Source organism: Xenopus tropicalis, chromosome 4, assembly GCF_000004195.4.
Source record: "Xenopus tropicalis strain Nigerian chromosome 4, UCB_Xtro_10.0, whole genome shotgun sequence".
Lineage (NCBI taxonomy): Eukaryota > Metazoa > Chordata > Amphibia > Anura > Pipidae > Xenopus > Xenopus tropicalis.
This window is the reverse complement of record NC_030680.2, coordinates 12,931,929-12,951,077: the sequence shown is the minus strand read 5'-3', so window position 1 is coordinate 12,951,077 and position 19,149 is coordinate 12,931,929. Positions and strand designations below refer to the sequence as shown.

General features: G+C 48.1%; 1 protein-coding gene across 1 annotated transcript; it reads left to right on the top strand.

Annotated features, from left to right (window-relative positions):
• Nucleotides 1-2,538: 2,538 nt before the first annotated feature.
• On the top strand, nucleotides 2,539-18,178 carry f2 (coagulation factor II, thrombin). The gene is given in 14 exon segments (NM_001015797.1): nucleotides 2,539-2,651; nucleotides 4,729-4,889; nucleotides 9,115-9,139; nucleotides 9,585-9,635; nucleotides 10,251-10,362; nucleotides 10,674-10,804; nucleotides 11,643-11,945; nucleotides 13,937-14,041; nucleotides 14,427-14,553; nucleotides 14,981-15,148; nucleotides 15,400-15,573; nucleotides 15,763-15,941; nucleotides 16,018-16,088; nucleotides 17,881-18,178. Coding segments are annotated over 14 exon segments (1,824 nt in total). The 5' UTR covers nucleotides 2,539-2,578; the 3' UTR covers nucleotides 18,025-18,178.
• Nucleotides 18,179-19,149: the final 971 nt, after the last annotated feature.

Genomic DNA, 19,149 nt, shown 5'->3' with positions numbered 1-19,149 from the left:
CACAGATCAGAGAGACCGTTGCTTGAGGAAGCTGTGCCATTATTTCCCAGCCCAGTGCAAGACCAACTACAGTTCCCAGAGATCACCATGACAGGTTGTTTAAACAAAAAAAACTAGGGATCCACTTGAGATCCTTGCTACCCGTAATAATAATAATATCAATGTGCACTCATGGATTCCTTATTCGTATAAATAGGGTGCTGTGCTGTGGGAGCAGTGGTTATACTGGGGGGGGGGGGGTAGAAGAGCAGAATATCCCACATGTTTAAACATCATCTCTGCTTTGCCCACTGGCTTAGCTCTGACCCTGCTCTTTGAACCCCTGTCCCAAATGTCAGTTCCCTCTTGTCCCAAAACAAATATTGACTCTGACAGGCATAGAGCAGGATGAAAATCTATGGAAATGCAAGCATTGAATGGCTGAAATGGACACACTGTGTAATAGAAGGGTGCTGGAGGGCTCATGGGGTGACAGGAGAGAGCTGGAGGGCTTGTGGGGTGACAGGAGAGAGCTGGAGGGCTTGTAGGATAACAGGAGAGCACTGGAGGGCTCATGGGGTGACAGGAGAGAGCTGGAGGGCTTGTAGGATAACAGGAGAGCACTGGAGGGCTCGTGGGGTAACAGGAGAGCACTGGAGGGCTCATGGGGTGACAGGAGAGAGCTGGAGGGCTTGTGGGGTAACAGGAGAGCACTGGAGGGCTCGTGGGGTAACAGGAGAGAGCTGGAGGGCTCGTGGGGTAACAGGAGAGAGCTGGAAGGCTCGTGGGGTAACAGGAGAGCGCTGGAGGGCTCGTGGGGTAACAGGAGAGCGCTGGAGGGCTCGTGGGGTAACAGGAGAGCGCTGGAGGGCTCGTGGGGTAACAGGAGAGCGCTGGAGGGCTCGTGGGGTAACAGGAGAGAGCTGGAGGGCTCGTGGGGTAACAGGAGAGAGCTGGAGGGCTCGTGGGGTAACAGGAGAGCACTGGAGGGCTCGTGGGGTAACAGGAGAGCTCGTGGGGTAACAGGAGAGCACTGGAGGGCTCATGGGGTAACAGGAGAGCTCGTGGGGAAACAGGAGAGCTCGTGGGGTAACAGGAGAGCACTGGAGGGCTCGTGGGGTAACAGGAGAGCTCGTGGGGTAACAGGAGAGCACTGGAGAGCTCGTGGGGTAACAGGAGACTTACAGTATAACAGGACAGTGCTGGGAGTTAGAGTTAGGGCGGCACTAGGGAATCACAATGTAACTGTGTGGTGTAGAACTGCATTAGCCCAGGTAGTGGGTAATATAAGCTCTTCCCCCTGTACCCCCTCTTAAATATATATGGGTATTATAAGTCACGAGGAGTCTCTTGGAGAACTCCGAGAGGTGACATCTAATATCTTCTTAGTTTACAACAGGGGGTACAATATTTATTATAACACACAAGTTTCAGTGAGTCATGTGACAGAAATGACATCACTAAGCACTGATTATAACTGATGACTTCACTAAGTATCATTTATAAGAATATAATTTACAGACTATTTACAGCTCTTGCGTATTATATATAGATGTATTAAAGGGGATACAAACCCAGCCATGATGCTGTCCCACTGCGCCCCCTAGTTTTGCTATAGAAGCTGCCAAAATACATAATTATAGATGCAAGAAAATTCCCCAATGAGAATTCTACTGATAAAAAACTTCATTATAAATGCAGAAGAAGTGACCAATGAGAATGCTGATTCCCAGCACTGTGTCAGGCCCCTTGCTGGTACCTTACATATAGAGATAATGATGGCATTTTCCCCTCATTATATGGCACAGGAATCAGACATGGGGATAAGGGCAGACTTGTTCAGTGCTGGGAAACTGGGTTTAATGCTCCCAACTCCAATTGCAGGAACAGAGAACATGGAGCCGGATTTATACAGATCAGCTGGGATTCTCATTGGGGGATTTTTCGCATTTTAAAGCAGTCGCTGGCTGTGGGGATTTGGGGGAAAGATTTATTGTGCGATATTGCTTTAAGAATACAACCCTGATGTTGCTGGACTACAGCTCCCAGCATGCCTCACCCTTCATTATATGTTACATTATTCTGGGATTTGTAGTCCAGTAAAGTTTGGTTGAGCAGTGCTGTGCTGCAGGGTTTATATCCCCTTTAAATTTATTTCCAAAAAGGGAAAGGAACCCTGTTGGGCAGTCACAATAGGATGAGGAGAGAGTCGGCGGGAGGTACCATGACAATGCTGGGCAGTCTCAGTGTAACAAAGCAGTGCTGGGCAGTCACGGGGGGTAAGATGTTCCAGGTAATGTTGCAGGGGCAGTTGATGTGCCTGATGAACACTAATAGGGGGCAGTGTGGGTAGGTACATGGCCACCTCCCTAGCCTCTTGCTGTGCTGAGCATTTACTGGGCCCTTTGTTTGGCCTCAGTGTTTGTTGGTGAATGTGTAACTAGCACTGACCCCACTAGTTAGATGGCCGGAGAGAGCAGCGAGGGGGAGGGTGGGAGAGGAGGGTCCGTGTGCCCCTGACTCAAGCCCGGACCTACATCTCTCATCATTCAAGCTACACTGGTGGGAGCTGCATCTCTCTAGCGCCTGTCTCCTCACCATGCAGCCAAGAGACCACATCATAGGGGGTCTCCTCCTGGCAGCCACCTTGTCTCTAGTCCACTGTCAGAATGGTAAGAAGGGTTTGTGGGGTATTCATTCCCAGAATTCCTTTTGTTTGGGGTAACGAAGAGTTACTGAGAAATCGGATCCACATGAGGCAACAGGCAGGGGCTAAACCAGGGACGTCCATTCATGCCAAAGGCCATCTGGGCATGCTGGGAGTTGTAGTTGTCATACCTGAACGATGTATACGCTTAGCATTATGGGAAACTAAATTGTGATTGTGGGGGGGGGGTCGATTTTACGGATGGAACACATTTTCATTTATTCTTTATTATTGCCTTTTAGCAAGTCAAGCAAGCGCCCTGCCATATTCCAGGGTACGTTGGCCAATGGGCTGGTCTCTAGGAGCGTCCACGAGATATGTTATTGTTATTGGTTAATACAAATGGGCATAAGACTAAGGCCCTCTGTTTAGAATATCTGTCTGACGTGATGGATATTTACCGGAGAATTTCCTTCTATGGATTCTTCTAAGGCTGAGCTGCCCATCGTACGAGCCCATAACCTGATAGAAGCCTTTTTTGAGGGCCAAATATAATTTAAAAAATTGTCATAAAAAGAGACCGAGGCACTAAAAACTCCCTCAGGGGGTCGCATTGTGCCCATCGGGGTCTGGTTGTTCTAGGAGAAAGTTCTAAACTGTAATATAGACCTGAAGCCCTGACAAATGGAATTGTATTTATGACCTTTAGTCCATGATCTGTGGGTGGGTTGGCCAGGACATGTCTACATGTATGATCTTTGGATCAGTGGTGCAACCCGACCAGAACTGCTTTGAGGACAGGGGGGGGGGGGGGCAGAACTAGGTTTAGGCAGCAGAGGCTTGGGCTTTGGGAGCAATAATAGGGGGTAACGAATAGGGGGTGAAGGATGCCACTGACGCCATTGTTGTTCAATCATTGCTTACCCAAATGTCTTTGGACTACAAAATTAGTCATATTCTTCATTTCCCAGGGTGCCACAGCCATGTGACCTGTGTTCTGATAAACTTCAGTCACACTTTACTGCTGCGCTGCAAGTTGGAGTGATATCCCCCCCCCCTCACCCCCAGCAGCCGATCAGCAGAACAATGGGAAGGGAGCAAGATAACAGCTCCCAGTAGGTATCAGAATAGCACTCAATAGTAAGAAATCCAAGTCCGGCTTGGGACTCCTCCAGTTACATGGGAGTAGGAGAAACAATAGGTTAGCTGAAAGCAGTTCTAATGTGTAGCGCTGGCTGAAAGCTCAGACTCAGGCACACTTTACTGCTGCGATGCAAGTTGGAGTGATATCCCCCCCCCCTCACCCCCAGCAGCCGATCAGCAGAACAATGGGAAGGGAGCAAGATAGCAGCTCCCAGTAGGTATCAGAATAGCACTCAATAGTAATAAATCCAAGTCCGGCTTGGGACTCCTCCAGTTACATGGGAGTAGGAGAAACAATAGGTTAGCTGAAAGCAGTTCTAATGTGTAGCGCTGGCTGAAAGCTCAGACTCAGGCACAAGGCACTGAGATGGCGCCTACACACCAATATTACAGCTACAAATACATTTTTTGGTTCAAGAATAAACGTTTAAATGGCAGAGGGAGTTATTTGCTGTGTAAACAGTAAGCGGTCCCACTGTGTCTGCTTGTTTTGCTATAGAAGTTGCCAAAAAATCACCAATAAGAATTCTACTGACATTAAAAAAACTTCATTATAAATTCAAAAGAATTAACCAATGGGAATGCTTCCAACTCCAGTTGCAGGAACAGAGAACATGGAGCCGGATTTATACAGATCAGCTGGGATTCTCATTGGAGGGTTTTTCACATTTTAAAGCGGTCGCTGGCTGTGGGGATTTGGGGGAAAGTTTTATTGTGCGATATTGCTTTAAGAATACAGCCCTGATGTTGCTGGACTACAGCTCTCAGCATGCCTACCTTTGTCTGTTGTTTGGTGCCACTGTGGGAACCTTGAAGGTGGCGGTGGCTCCAGTGTTCTCCTGGGTCAACTTGCTCAGTTCAAATGTTCTTTCTAATCCTGTGTATACTGTAATTGTGTAGGTAACAATAACTGTCTCCTGTAAAGATCCCCTTTATCCACCGTCTGGCATTTGTGTTAGTTTTTTTGAATAGCAAGGAGGCCATGAGTGTCCTGAAACGCTCCCGCAGGGCCAACAGTTACCTGGAAGAAATTCGGCAGGGGAACATGGAACGGGAATGCATTGAAGAGATCTGTAGCTATGAGGAGCTCCGAGAAATAAAAGAGTCTAAAGTAGAAACGGTATTTGATGCTTTGGTCTAAAAAACTCTCACAGCCCCAGTCCCTTCCCAGAGGCTATTATCCCCCCACTGCTACTATAGGCACCATCTCTCCCTACTATACCTGCTATCCCACAGCCCCAGTCCCTTCCCAGAGGCTATTATCTCCCCACTACTACTATAGGCACCATCTCTCCTTACTATACCTGCTATCCCACAGCCCCAGTCCCTTCCCAGAGGCTATTATCCCCCCACTGCTACTATAGGCACCATCTCTCCCTACTATACCTGCTATCCCACAGCCCCAGTCCCTTCCCAGAGGCTATTATCCCCCCACTGCTACTATAGGCACCATCTCTCCCTACTATACCTGCTATCCCACAGCCCCAGTCCCTTCCCAGAGGCTATTATCCCCCCACTGCTACTATAGGCACCATCTCTCCCTACTATACCTGCTATCCCACAGCCCCAGTCCCTTCCCAGAGGCTATTATCCCCCCACTGCTACTATAGGCACCATCTCTCCCTACTATACCTGCTATCCCACAGCCCCAGTCCCTTCCCAGAGGCTATTATCCCACTGCTACTATAGGCACCATCTCTCCCTACTATACCTGCTATCCCACAGCCCCAGTCCCTTCCCAGAGGCTATTATCCCCCCACTGCTACTATAGGCACTATCTCTCCCTACTATACCTGCTATCCCACAGCCCCAGTCCCTTCCCAGAGGCTATTATCCCCCCCTGCTACTATAGGCACCATCTCTCCCTACTATACCTGCTATCCCACAGCCCCAGTCCCTTCCCAGAGGCTATTATCCCCCCACTGCTACTATAGGCACCATCTCTCCCTACTATACCTGCTATCCCACAGCCCCAGTCCCTTCCCAGAGGCTATTATCCCCCCCTGCTACTATAGGCACCATCTCTCCCTACTATACCTGCTATCCCACAGCCCCAGTCCCTTCCAAGAGGCTATTATCCCACTGCTACTATAGGCACCATCTCTCCCTACTATACCTGCTATCCCACAGCCCCAGTCCCTTCCCAGAGGCTATTATCCCCCCACTGCTACTATAGGCACCATCTCTCCCTACTATACCTGCTATCCCACAGCCCCAGTCCCTTCCCAGAGGCTATTATCCCACTGCTACTATAGGCACCATCTCTCCCTACTATACCTGCTATCCCACAGCCCCAGTCCCTTCCCAGAGGCTATTATCCCCCCACTGCTACTATAGGCACCATCTCTCCCTACTATACCTGCTATCCCACAGCCCCAGTCCCTTCCCAGAGGCTATTATCCCCCCACTGCTACTATAGGCACCATCTCTCCCTACTATACCTGCTATCCCACAGCCCCAGTCCCTTCCCAGAGGCTATTATCCCCCCACTGCTACTATAGGCACCATCTCTCCCTACTATACCTGCTATCCCACAGCCCCAGTCCCTTCCCAGAGGCTATTATCCCACTGCTACTATAGGCACCATCTCTCCCTACTATACCTGCTATCCCACAGCCCCAGTCCCTTCCCAGAGGCTATTATCCCCCCACTGCTACTATAGGCACAATCTCTCCCTACTATACCTGCTATCCCACAGCCCCAGTCCCTTCCCAGAGGCTATTATCCCACTGCTACTATAGGCACCATCTCTCCCTACTATACCTGCTATCCCACAGCCCCAGTCCCTTCCCAGAGGCTATTATCCCCCCACTGCTACTATAGGCACAATCTCTCCCTACTATACCTGCTATCCCACAGCCCCAGTCCCTTCCCAGAGGCTATTATCCCACTGCTACTATAGGCACCATCTCTCCCTACTATACCTGCTATCCCACAGCCCAGTCCCTTCCCAGAGGCTATTATCCCCCCCACTGCAACTATAGGCACCATCTCTCCCTACTATACCTGCTATGCCACAGCCCCAGTCCCTTCCCAGAGGCTATTATCCCCCCACTGCTACTATAGGCACCATCTCTCCCTACTATACCTGCTATCCCACAGCCCCAGTCCCTTCCCAGAGGCTATTATCCCCCCACTGCTACTATAGGCACAATCTCTCCCTACTATACCTGCTATCCCACAGCCCCAGTCCCTTCCCAGAGGCTATTATCCCACTGCTACTATAGGCACCATCTCTCCCTACTATACCTGCTATCCCACAGCCCCAGTCCCTTCCCAGAGGCTATTATCCCCCCACTGCTACTATAGGCACAATCTCTCCCTACTATACCTGCTATCCCACAGCCCAGTCCCTTCCCAGAGGCTATTATCCCCCCCACTGCAACTATAGGCACCATCTCTCCCTACTATACCTGCTATCCCACAGCCCCAGTCCCTTCCCAGAGGCTATTATCCCCCCACTGCTACTATAGGCACCATCTCTCCCTACTATACCTGCTATCCCACAGCCCCAGTCCCTTCCCAGAGGCTATTATCCCCCCCTGCTACTATAGGCACCATCTCTCCCTACTATACCTGCTATCCCACAGCCCCAGTCCCTTCCAAGAGGCTATTATCCCACTGCTACTATAGGCACCATCTCTCCCTACTATACCTGCTATCCCACAGCCCCAGTCCCTTCCCAGAGGCTATTATCCCCCCCACTGCTACTATAGGCACCATCTCTCCCTACTATACCTGCTATCCCACAGCCCCAGTCCCTTCCCAGAGGCTATTATCCCCCCACTGCTACTATAGGCACCATCTCTCCCTACTATACCTGCTATCCCACAGCCCCAGTCCCTTCCCAGAGGCTATTATCCCACTGCTACTATAGGCACCATCTCTCCCTACTATACCTGCTATCCCACAGCCCCAGTCCCTTCCCAGAGGCTATTATCCCCCCACTGCTACTATAGGCACCATCTCTCCCTACTATACCTGCTATCCCACAGCCCCAGTCCCTTCCAGAGGCTATTATCCCCCCACTGCTACTATAGGCACCATCTCTCCCTACTATACCTGCTATCCCACAGCCCCAGTCCCTTCCCAGAGGCTATTATCCCCCCACTGCTACTATAGGCACAATCTCTCCCTACTATACCTGCTATCCCACAGCCCCAGTCCCTTCCCAGAGGCTATTATCCCACTGCTACTATAGGCACCATCTCTCCCTACTATACCTGCTATCCCACAGCCCCAGTCCCTTCCCAGAGGCTATTATCCCCCCACTGCTACTATAGGCACCATCTCTCCCTACTATACCTGCTATCCCACAGCCCAGTCCCTTCCCAGAGGCTATTATCCCCCCCACTGCAACTATAGGCACCATCTCTCCCTACTATACCTGCTATCCCACAGCCCCAGTCCCTTCCCAGAGGCTATTATCCCCCCACTGCTACTATAGGCACCATCTCTCCCTACTATACCTGCTATCCCACAGCCCCAGTCCCTTCCCAGAGGCTATTATCCCCCCACTGCTACTATAGGCACAATCTCTCCCTACTATACCTGCTATCCCACAGCCCCAGTCCCTTCCCAGAGGCTATTATCCCACTGCTACTATAGGCACCATCTCTCCCTACTATACCTGCTATCCCACAGCCCCAGTCCCTTCCCAGAGGCTATTATCCCTCCACTGCTACTATAGGCACAATCTCTCCCTACTATACCTGCTATCCCACAGCCCAGTCCCTTCCCAGAGGCTATTATCCCCCCCACTGCAACTATAGGCACCATCTCTCCCTACTATACCTGCTATCCCACAGCCCCAGTCCCTTCCCAGAGGCTATTATCCCCCCCACTGCTACTATAGGCACCATCTCTCCCTACTATACCTGCTATCCCACAGCCCCAGTCCCTTCCCAGAGGCTATTATCCCCCCACTGCTACTATAGGCACAATCTCTCCCTACTATACCTGCTATCCCACAGCCCAGTCCCTTCCCAGAGGCTATTATCCCCCCCACTGCAACTATAGGCACCATCTCTCCCTACTATACCTGCTATCCCACAGCCCCAGTCCCTTCCCAGAGGCTATTATCCCCCCACTGCTACTATAGGCACCATCTCTCCCTACTATACCTGCTATCCCACAGCCCCAGTCCCTTCCCAGGGGCTATTATCTTGTGGTTGCTGGAGGGGCAGTCACTGTCCACTGCCTCCTGAAGACTTATATTTTCCCTTGAGTGTCTCTATCATATCTCCCATTTGTAATCTACACACTACACATTATATGCGGCTGTTGATGGTGTTGGCATTGATACATGTCTGTTTCTGTTGTTAAGTCCATTTTCTCCCTTGCAGGATATCTTTTGGGCCAAATACAAAGGTAAGCTATTTCAAATCCTTTCCTATCTGCCCCTTTGCTGTTTCCCCACATCATGGTTCAGAAGTCGCTGAGATGACTGACAGAAATATACCAGAGTACAGGGAAATGCAGCAGGGAGACTTTATGGCTTCTTCTCATTGGAGCCAGGTGGGATGTTATTTTGCTGACACTATTGGATTGTATAGCATTTGTTCCTAAGCAAAACAAGGTTAGGGAAAACTTGAAAAAGTTATTGCATGGTAATGTCACGCAAACATTCCACCATTTTTCTGATAACATGTTCACTGGGTGGCAGTGTTTTATTCAATCAGATCTGCTCCACACGTATGAATAACCACAACTATGCCGATCATTAAAGCTCCCGGCTTCATTGCAGTCCAATACACAGTATTTGTATGATACAGCACCATTCTGGATTCATTCATTGCATTTAACTCATTCGCAGATTGTGAACCAGAGAAGAAAACCAGAAACGACCGGGAAGATTGCTTAAAAGGTTTGTTTGTTTTTTTACCTTGTCTTATGTGGATTTTCACTTCTTTGGGGGTCTCATTTCCATGTGCACCTTTAATAAATGTATGAGCAGAATTCCGCAGATTTCCAGATTGGATGTGGTCGGTGTTTGGTTTATACTGACCTGGTATTTGTATCCCAAAAGGGATGAGTGATGTTTCCCGGCCCTCTGTGCCCAGTCCAGGCAGATTATTGTAGTTTTGCTGCTTCAGGTTGAGCCTGAAACACTAAAGAGGAATATAAAAGGGAGCTTCTGTCTATACTGTCCAATTGCATGCTGGGTATTGTAGTTTTATATTAATCCCAGCTGTAGGCTAATAGTTAGATACAAACTACATTATCCAGCATGCACTGGGACAGACATGTCAGGTACTCTAAAGGAAAGAAATTTGGCTTGGTTTCCAAACTACAAACCCGCCAAGGCTCCAAAAAAAATAGCCCAAAACTGTACCTTGGTGGGTTTGTACTTTGAAAACCCGCCTTAGTAGCCCAATTTGGCGGAAATCACACCAACCCAGAGATCTGAGCTGTATTGGAACAATGTAATAGGAAAGGCAGGGCAGCGCTCCGCAGTCACTGGGCTTTTATTGGTTAACAGGAACGAGTACGTGCGCTGAAGGAACCGGAACCCATTACAGAGGGAATGTCAGTGTGACAAGGTCTGGCAGAGAATGTCAGTACTGGATAAGCAACTACCCGCACAAGACCAAGTGAGTCCGATTGTGACTTCAAGTTTCATAATATATGGTGGAGCCAATGGGCTTTTTTTTGTTAGCGTTGATATAAATGTGGGTGTTTCTGCCCTCAGTTGAGATTGATTGTTCTTAGGGTGGGCTCGGGGCTTGGGCATCACTGATTAATAGTTATATTTCCCTACTGTTGTGGTATATTGTTAGGCTATTGCCACTCGGGCATTTCCTTGGCCCACTGGTTCAACCCAAGCCTATTAGACCTGCGCCTATATTTACCCCAAGGAAATCTTATGGCTAATATCTCTCTTTTCTCTCGTTTCATTTTTCAGGTTTAACCCCACCACTAACCCCAGCCTCGTTAAAAACTATTGCCGCAATCCAAATGACAACCCCACGGGACCATGGTGTTATACGAAGGACCCTCAAAAGCAATGGGAGGAGTGTGTTATACCTTTGTGTGGTATGTTTGTTAAGGTGCCCATGCACGTTAAGATCTGCTCGCTTGGCGAGGTCACCAAGCGAGCGGATCTTCTCCCAATATCCCCACCTACGGGTGGGCATTATCGGGAAAATGAAGGCTAGTTCGATCGTTTAGCCCTGGGGCCAGATGATCAAATCATAACGGGAGCAATGGGCGCAGTCGGTTCAGGGACCGCATCAACGAGCCGATGCGGTCCCCGTTCCGACTAAATCCTTTAACCTGCCCGATCGATATCTGGCCAATTTCAGGCCAGATATCGGTCAGGCATGCCTTTCATTCCTGCCCCTACACGGGCCCAAATGGCCCAAGGTACCAATATCGGCAGCTACAGTCGGCCTGTGTATGGCCATCTTTACTCAATGTTAGTATTCCAATACCCTATGTAGATACTAGCCCTTTCTCCATGGCATTGGCCAGATTGGCCGAGAAGCTGAGCACTTCCCCAATGAAGAAATTGTGAGGCACAAGTGTCTTTTGATGTCCCAACACAGAATGTAGAGCAGAGCGGCCATGACGGGAGGTGCAGCTAATTATTATGAGCCATTAAAGATGACTTTGCTGAGATGTTCCTTCAGCCAATCACTGTATTTATCTGTAATCTGCAGAGACCCCTATAATACAGCGAAATGGGGTGACTTAGACTTCAGTCCATCCATGTTGCTGGACTACACCTTCCAGTTTGCTGTAACCATCTATTGGAGTATAGAGAACAGAAACATATGGGCAAAGCATGGTTGAGTAGGAGTAATTAGCCAGTTATGGCCGCCCATTTCTCTGCCTTTACCTTGCACCCCAATAATGATTCCTTTCCCTACAGGCACAAACAAAACCACAGTGGAACCTCTAATCCAAAAAGTCCCAGATCAGTCGGTGAAAAAGGAACCGTGTGAGCGGGAATTCGGACTCCATTATGAAGGGAAACTGGCAGTGACCATCTCCGGCCTTCCCTGTCTGCCCTGGGATTCACCAAGTGTCCAGCAGCACAGCCGCAAAGACTTCATCAAAGAAGTCAAACTGCAGGAAAATTACTGCCGGAACCCAGACAATGACGGGGAGGGATTGTGGTGCTATGTGTCCCACCCCAATTTAACCTATGACTATTGCCCCATGAACTACTGTGGTAAGGCACTGCTGACTGTCACAGCCTGAAAAGGTCACCTTGGAGCATCATCAGGCTGAAAAATTGTTTATCCTTAGATAGAATGCTGCTTTCCAGCACTGTCAGCCATCTTGCCATTATCTTACATAGGGAGAGTAATGGGTTATTTTTGGTACCTGATATGATACTGGAATGAAACATCAGGAGGGAGGCAGACTGCTGTTTATTCATTGAAAAATAGGGTTCCAGTTGCACAGAACATGGAGTCAGAGTGACACTGAGCAGCTGGGATTCTCATTGGAGGATTTTTTTGCATGTTAATTGCTTGCCCTAGAGAGCTCATAGAAGCTTTTATGGTGCAATACTGTGTACTTAGTGATTTGTAGCCCATATTTTGGATTCCCTATGCTGTGAAAATGGAGAGACTTTATATTACGTTTTCCTCCTGCAGTCTGATTTTAAAGGACAAGAAAAACTCTGGGTGGTGCATCTTTTTGCACCCACTGGAAACACATTCTGTTCTCCCATGTTTTCTCCTAAAAAAACTTTTAGTTATTTCCCATGTCCCACTTTGACCCCACCCCCGAATCTATGTTGGATTGAACTATAATGACAGATATAGAGCTGGTTGGGAGGATAATAGAGAAATTAAACCATATATATCTATAATTTGCCCCTCAAGGGGCAAGAAAATTCTCAAATGAGAATCTTGCTGTTCCGTAACATAGTGAGATTATTATGCAACTATCGCTTGAGGAAAATACACAGTATTGAAACATCAGAAGGGTCGGTATAGCGTTGATAAGATGTTCTGAAATAGGTGAGATATGATTAATGCCCCCAGCAGAATTGTATGAAGAAAGAACAGGGATCCAGGGGTTCACAGAGCAGACAAGATTTTTATTGGAGGATCCTTTTGCATTAAGTCCACCACTGAGCCTGGCTGGGGAACTACTATAGCTTCCACCATGCTTTTACTCGTCGAACATGGTGGAGAATGCGGAGAGTTGTATGTTGGAGTGGAGCAACACTTCCATCAAAGGACTATGGGGTGTGTTTACTAAGAATGGAGATAAATATCACCGGTGATGTTGTAGGGGGTGGGGCAGTAAGTCTGTAACCTAAGCAGTGGGTGGGACTAGAACACTGTCATGGTAACTTACAGGGGGAGGGGCAGTAAGTCTGTAACTCAAGCAATGGGTGGGACTAGAACATTGTGATGGTAACTTACAGGGGGAGGGGCAGTAAGTCTGTAACTCAAGCAATGGGTGGGACTAGAACATTGTGATGGTAACTTACAGGGGGAGGGGCAGTAAGTCTGTAACTCAAGAACTGGGTGGGACTAGAACACTGGTAGCTTCAAGGTGGAGGGCTGGGAGTCTGTAAGAATTGGGTGGGACAAGAACACTCTGGCAGCTTACAGTGGGAGGGGCAAAAAGTCTGTAACAGTGGGTGGGACTAGAACACTGGCAGCATACAAGGGGAGGGTCAGTAAGTTGGTATCTTAAGCAGTGGGTGGGACTAGACCACTGTGATGACAGCTTACAGGGGGAGGGGTAAGGAGGTTGTAACTCAGGCAGTGGGTGGGACTAGATGTTTTAGACAACAGAGGGAATTAACTGCAACTCTATATAAGTGGCATAGACAGCCCTTCTACAATTGTAGACAGATGCAGATAAGCATGGAATTATGGTTAATAACAGACTTTATGCTCACGTCACTATGGTTACACATAGCCACATCCATTGCAAATCTCCTTTGACCTGACTTCAAGCTAATTAATGCTAATGAGCCCCCCCCCCCATCTTTGCTTTGATTTCTAACTTGTGGGTGACTGTTCTTATTGCTGATTGGTTGCTATGGGCAACATGACCAGAGATATTTATCTCCAATCTTAGTAAACACGCCCCTACGTTCTCTTTGAGCTCAAGACATACAACTGCCCTTTACTGATCAGTAATTTTGTTCCGTGGGTCCTCTGTTGGGTAACTGGCACTTCCTTCCTCTGGCAGACAGTCCCATAGACGAGGAGGTTCTAAACAGGCCTGCTGGTAGGACGACTACTGAAGAGCACCAGACTTTCTTTGATGAGAAGAGCTTTGGATCTGGAGAGGCAGGTGAGGAACTTGGATTTTATGAAGTGAAACGTGTGATTTATGCATAGGAACCTTCCGTAGGCCTTCTGTGGAGTTAACCTATTCCTCTAGAATCAATGCCAGTATAGACCGTAGACCTTGTGTTGTTAACGCAACAGAAGGTCTACGGAAGGTTAAAAGGAACATCCAGTCCCGGGCATATTAATCTTAGGTAAGAAAAGTGAATGCTGAGCCAAAACCGCCTTTCCAGAAGCTAGGGGAAATCAAAGAGAGGGTAATAGACGTATATGTGTCGGCCATAACAGATGAGATGAGATCACATGACATTTCATTGCCACCCAAGGCTAGATGATTGGATCCTCTGACCATTTCTTTGTAGCACCAAGGACCTTTTTTTTGCTTTCAGTTTGTGGCCTGAGGCCCCTCTTTGAGCAGAAGTCCGTTGAGGATAAGGGTGAAAAAGAACTGCTGGAGTCCTATATGCAGGGCCGGATCGTTAAGGGAGAAACTGCCGAGCCGGGCAGTGCACCATGGTAATGCCAACAGGAATGGTATTCTTATTTTTCCACAAATGGCTAAAAAACATGGGAATGAAAGTGGGTGTTCCGAGTAAATTAAGGATATATCAGGGCTAGGGTTGCCACCTTTGGTCATGGACAGGGCGATGGGTGATGCCAGGGCTGGAGCTAATGAAACTGGTGTGGGACAATGTTTAGGGATGGGCTGGTGAAATCAGAGGGCGGAGCTATGACACTGGAGTCCATGTAAAAACTTGACTATCAAGCTGAAAGCCAGAGTGGCAACCCTACTCAGGGTGTCATTAGACACAATTAGTTCAGATCGGGGCCATTGTTCATATTTTCAATAGTAGATGGAATGCAGTGATTGAGCATGGCTATGGAAGGTTATGGTGCCCTAATGTGACTTACAATCCACTGACAAATGTCCCCTTGCACCCAGGCAGGTAATGCTGTTTAAGAAAAGCCCTCAGGAACTGCTCTGTGGGGCCAGTTTGTTGAGTGATCGCTGGGTGCTGTCTGCTGCCCACTGCATCTTCTATCCTCCCTGGGATAAGAACTACACCACCGATGACATCCTGGTGCGGATTGGCAAACACTTCCGTACGAAGTAAGTACGGCCCTAATAAGTTCCCCCAGAGGGTACATTATATTTGTTGGCTTGTTCAGTGTATGTTTTTGTCCAATCATTCAGCTCTTTATTAATATTAAGTGTTTCATTCATTGGCACAAATTAAGTCCTCCCCCATGGACATGGCTGACGGCACACAGTTGTAGAACCTGGTGTCCACCAATTACTGAGGAGAAGAGACTTTTATTATCATTTGTTTATCCTCTACCCTTTGGTTTCCTCAAATCTAGGTATGAGAGAGCAACAGAGAGAATAGCACAGCTTGAACGCATTATTGTTCATCCAAAATACAACTGGAAGGAGAACCTTGACAGGGACATTGCTCTTATCCAACTCAAGAGACCAGTGGCCTTCAGCAACTATATCCACCCTGTGTGCCTACCCACCAAGGACACTGTGGTCAAGTAAGGAAAAATTAAACATTACTCACAGTTTCCCCTCCCCTTGGAGTTATGGGTAGGTCTGGAAGACAAGGAGATGGATAAGAGATAGGACCTTCTCAGCAATGCTGGTCCTACATACATGAATGAAGATGGCTTGGTAGCTTGTGATGCATAATTGCTTACATTTGTACCTTCTGCAACTCTCTGTAGGCTCCTTGCAGCTGGATACAAGGGCCGGGTAACAGGTTGGGGGAATCTCCAAGAGACATGGACTTCTGGGGCACAAAACCTTCCACAAGCCTTACAGCAGATAAACCTTCCCATTGTGGATCAGGAAACCTGCAAGTCCTCCACCAACATCAAGGTCACGGACAATATGTTTTGCGCAGGTTGGTGCAGCAGCAATTGGGCTGGGAAGGCACATTTATTGTAGCATGAACTAAGGTATGCTGGCTCCCATTACAGGGTACAACCCAGAGGACAGCAAGAGGGGAGATGCATGTGAAGGAGACAGCGGAGGTCCATTTGTCATGAAGGTAAAGATGTTGGAGATAATACACAATTCTGTCCGTAGAGCCATGTTATATGGTTTGGCTCATCCATTCTGTCAGTGGCAAGGGGTGCTTCTGCCAGGAAACAAGGCACTCCTGAAGGGGTGGCAAAGGTCCAGCTGGAGCAGATAGATATTCTCCTACAGAGTACGTGAACCCCACCAACTTCTGGACCAGAAGCAGGGGCAAATGGCCGGAAACTAGCACCCAGACTGTGGGGTTACTGGTTCTGTCAACTCTGAGAGGCACAATGGAGTAAATTGCTCCAGTCATTGGGATCTCTTAAGGTGGCCATACATTGTAGCTGCCAATATCTGTCCCTTAGACTGATTCGGCAGGTTAGTGACCCGTGTAGGGGCACTACCGACGGGCCTGTCCAACCGACATCTGGCCTGAAATTGGGCATATCTGATTTGATTTTTTTATTGGATCGGGGACCGCATCGGCTTGTTGATGCGGTCCCTGAACCGACGGGTGCCCATACCCGCCGTTAGCCTAATGTTGCCCGATATCACCCACCCGTAGGTGGGGATATTGGGAAAAGACCCGCTCGCTTGGTGACCTCGCCAAGCAAGCGGATCTTAGCATGTATGGCCACCTTTAGTGAGTCCTCTTTTGCTGCTGGTTGGAAGTCTTTTCTAATTGGCCTAATGTAAATACATTCTTATTGTGTTATCATTTTCCATGTGTTTGTTGTGACGTGTCCAGCCATGAATGCCCCTTACCATAGAAGGAACAACTCTAGACTTAGATTCTATTAACCTACGGCAGCATATATATTTCCCTTGTGCACAATTCAGCAGGAACAGCCCCCTAAGTTTGCTCATAGCCTGTACAGAGAGATACCATAAAACTGTGGCAGCATAGGGATTCCCCTGTACTAAGCACAATTCAGCAGGAACAGCCCCCTAAGTCTGCTCATAGCCTGTACAGAGAGATACCATAAAACTATGGCAGCATAGGGATTCCCCTGTACTAAGCACAATTCAGCAGGAACAGCCCCCTAAGTCTGCTCATAGCCTGTACAGAGAGATACCATAAAACTATGGCACATAGGGATTCCCCTGTACTAAGCACAATTCAGCAGGAACAGCCCCCTAAGTCTGCTCATAGCCTGTACAGAGAGATACCATAAAACTATGGCACATAGGGATTCCCCTGTACTAAGCACAATTCAGCAGGAACAGCCCCCTAAGTCTGCTCATAGCCTGTACAGAGAGATACCATAAAACTATGGCACATAGGGATTCCCCTGTACTAAGCACAATTCAGCAGGAACAGCCCCCTAAGTCTGCTCATAGCCTGTACAGAGAGATACCATAAAACTATGGCACATAGGGATTCCCCTGTACTAAGCACAATTCAGCAGGAACAGCCCCCTAAGTCTGCTCATAGCCTGTACAGAGAGATACCATAAAACTATGGCACATAGGGATTCCCCTGTACTAAGCACAATTCAGCAGGAACAGCCCCCAAAGTTGAAGGCAGAAGAATTGGATACTCAGCAGCTCCAGAATCAGACCATACTTAGAGAATGTAGCAGAAATGAGCTGTGAAGAAGCATGCTGGGCATTATGGGAAATTGAGTCTTGTCTGGGAGAGCTGGTTTCTTCAATATTGTTCAATAGTCAGAACCAGCAGTGTAGAGAATCACAAGGGTCAGGCATACAAACAGGAATTACATTTAGACATATCATTAAAGCCAAGGGAAATGTGTAATGAACGTACAGAAGACAACCTTTTTATTAAACCTATTTCTTCCATTCCTTTCCCACAGGACCCAGACACGGGCCGTTGGGTGCAACTGGGCATTGTATCGTGGGGGGAAGGCTGCGACCGCGACAACAAATACGGCTTTTACGTCCACGTGCATCGCATGAGAAAGTGGATTATGAAAACGGTAGAGAAGTTTGGCAGTTAGGGCCCCGGGGAAGCCAGAAAGGAATCCCACAATACCCAAATCCCAGCACCCATTACTGCCCCCATCTGGTTGCTCATACACCCATCTCTAGACACCATATAAATATATATATATTATTTGCTAACATGGCATTTCAATAAAAGTTCAAAATAGATTTCTGCGTGTATTGTGTTGTTAAAGGGCCAGTGCACCCAGCACAGTAGCAATTTTTATCTGGTTGCAGCGTGGGAGTCGGTACAAACACCAGGGTGCCACCCAGCCACTGTTCCCTTGGCCAAGCCAATAAAATACCAAGCAAGACCAGGGCTGGTATTACAAATTAACTGGCACTCATGGTTTGCCTTCAATCAGCTCCATTCCCTTCCCCAGCTCCCCTAGAGATCTCTATTACCCTGTCCTACTCACTTAAATCGTGCCCGATCCGCCCCTTTTCCATCACAACTCCTCCCCCTTATGCCAATGCCCCCCTCAAGTCCCTAGGTCTTGGCCCATCCCGTTTTCCCTATAAGCTGGTATAGTCTTATATGGTGCCAACCTTCCCTTGAGCTGCTGGATAGGCCCACCATAATTCTCCCCAGTTTCCCAGCAGGCCAGTCCAACACTGCGAACTGCTTAATTATTGAGGTTACTGGCCCTTTAAAGTGAATATGGACACTGGGCCTGGTTTGGTGCTAAAATCAATATCAGTGAATACACCAGGACTTCTATGAGATAGGATTGTTTTGCCTTTGGGTCACTACAAGATGATCGTGCCTTAGTTATTTACACTGCTCAAAAAAATAAAGCGAACACTTAAACACCACAACGTAACTCCAAGTCAATCGCACTTCTGTGAAATCAAACTGTCCACTTAGGTAGCAACACTGATTGGCAATCAATTTCACGTGCTGTTGTGCAAATGGAATAGACAACAGGTGGAAATTATAGGCAATTAGCAAGACACCCCCCAATAAAGGAGGGGTTCTGCAGGTGGCCACAGACCACTTCTCAGTTCCTATGCTTTCTGGCTGATGTTTTGGTCACGTTTGAATGCTGGAGGTGCTTTCACTCTAGTGGTAACATGAGACTGAGTCTACAACCCACACAAATGGCTCAGGTAGTGCAGCTCATCCAGGATGGCACATC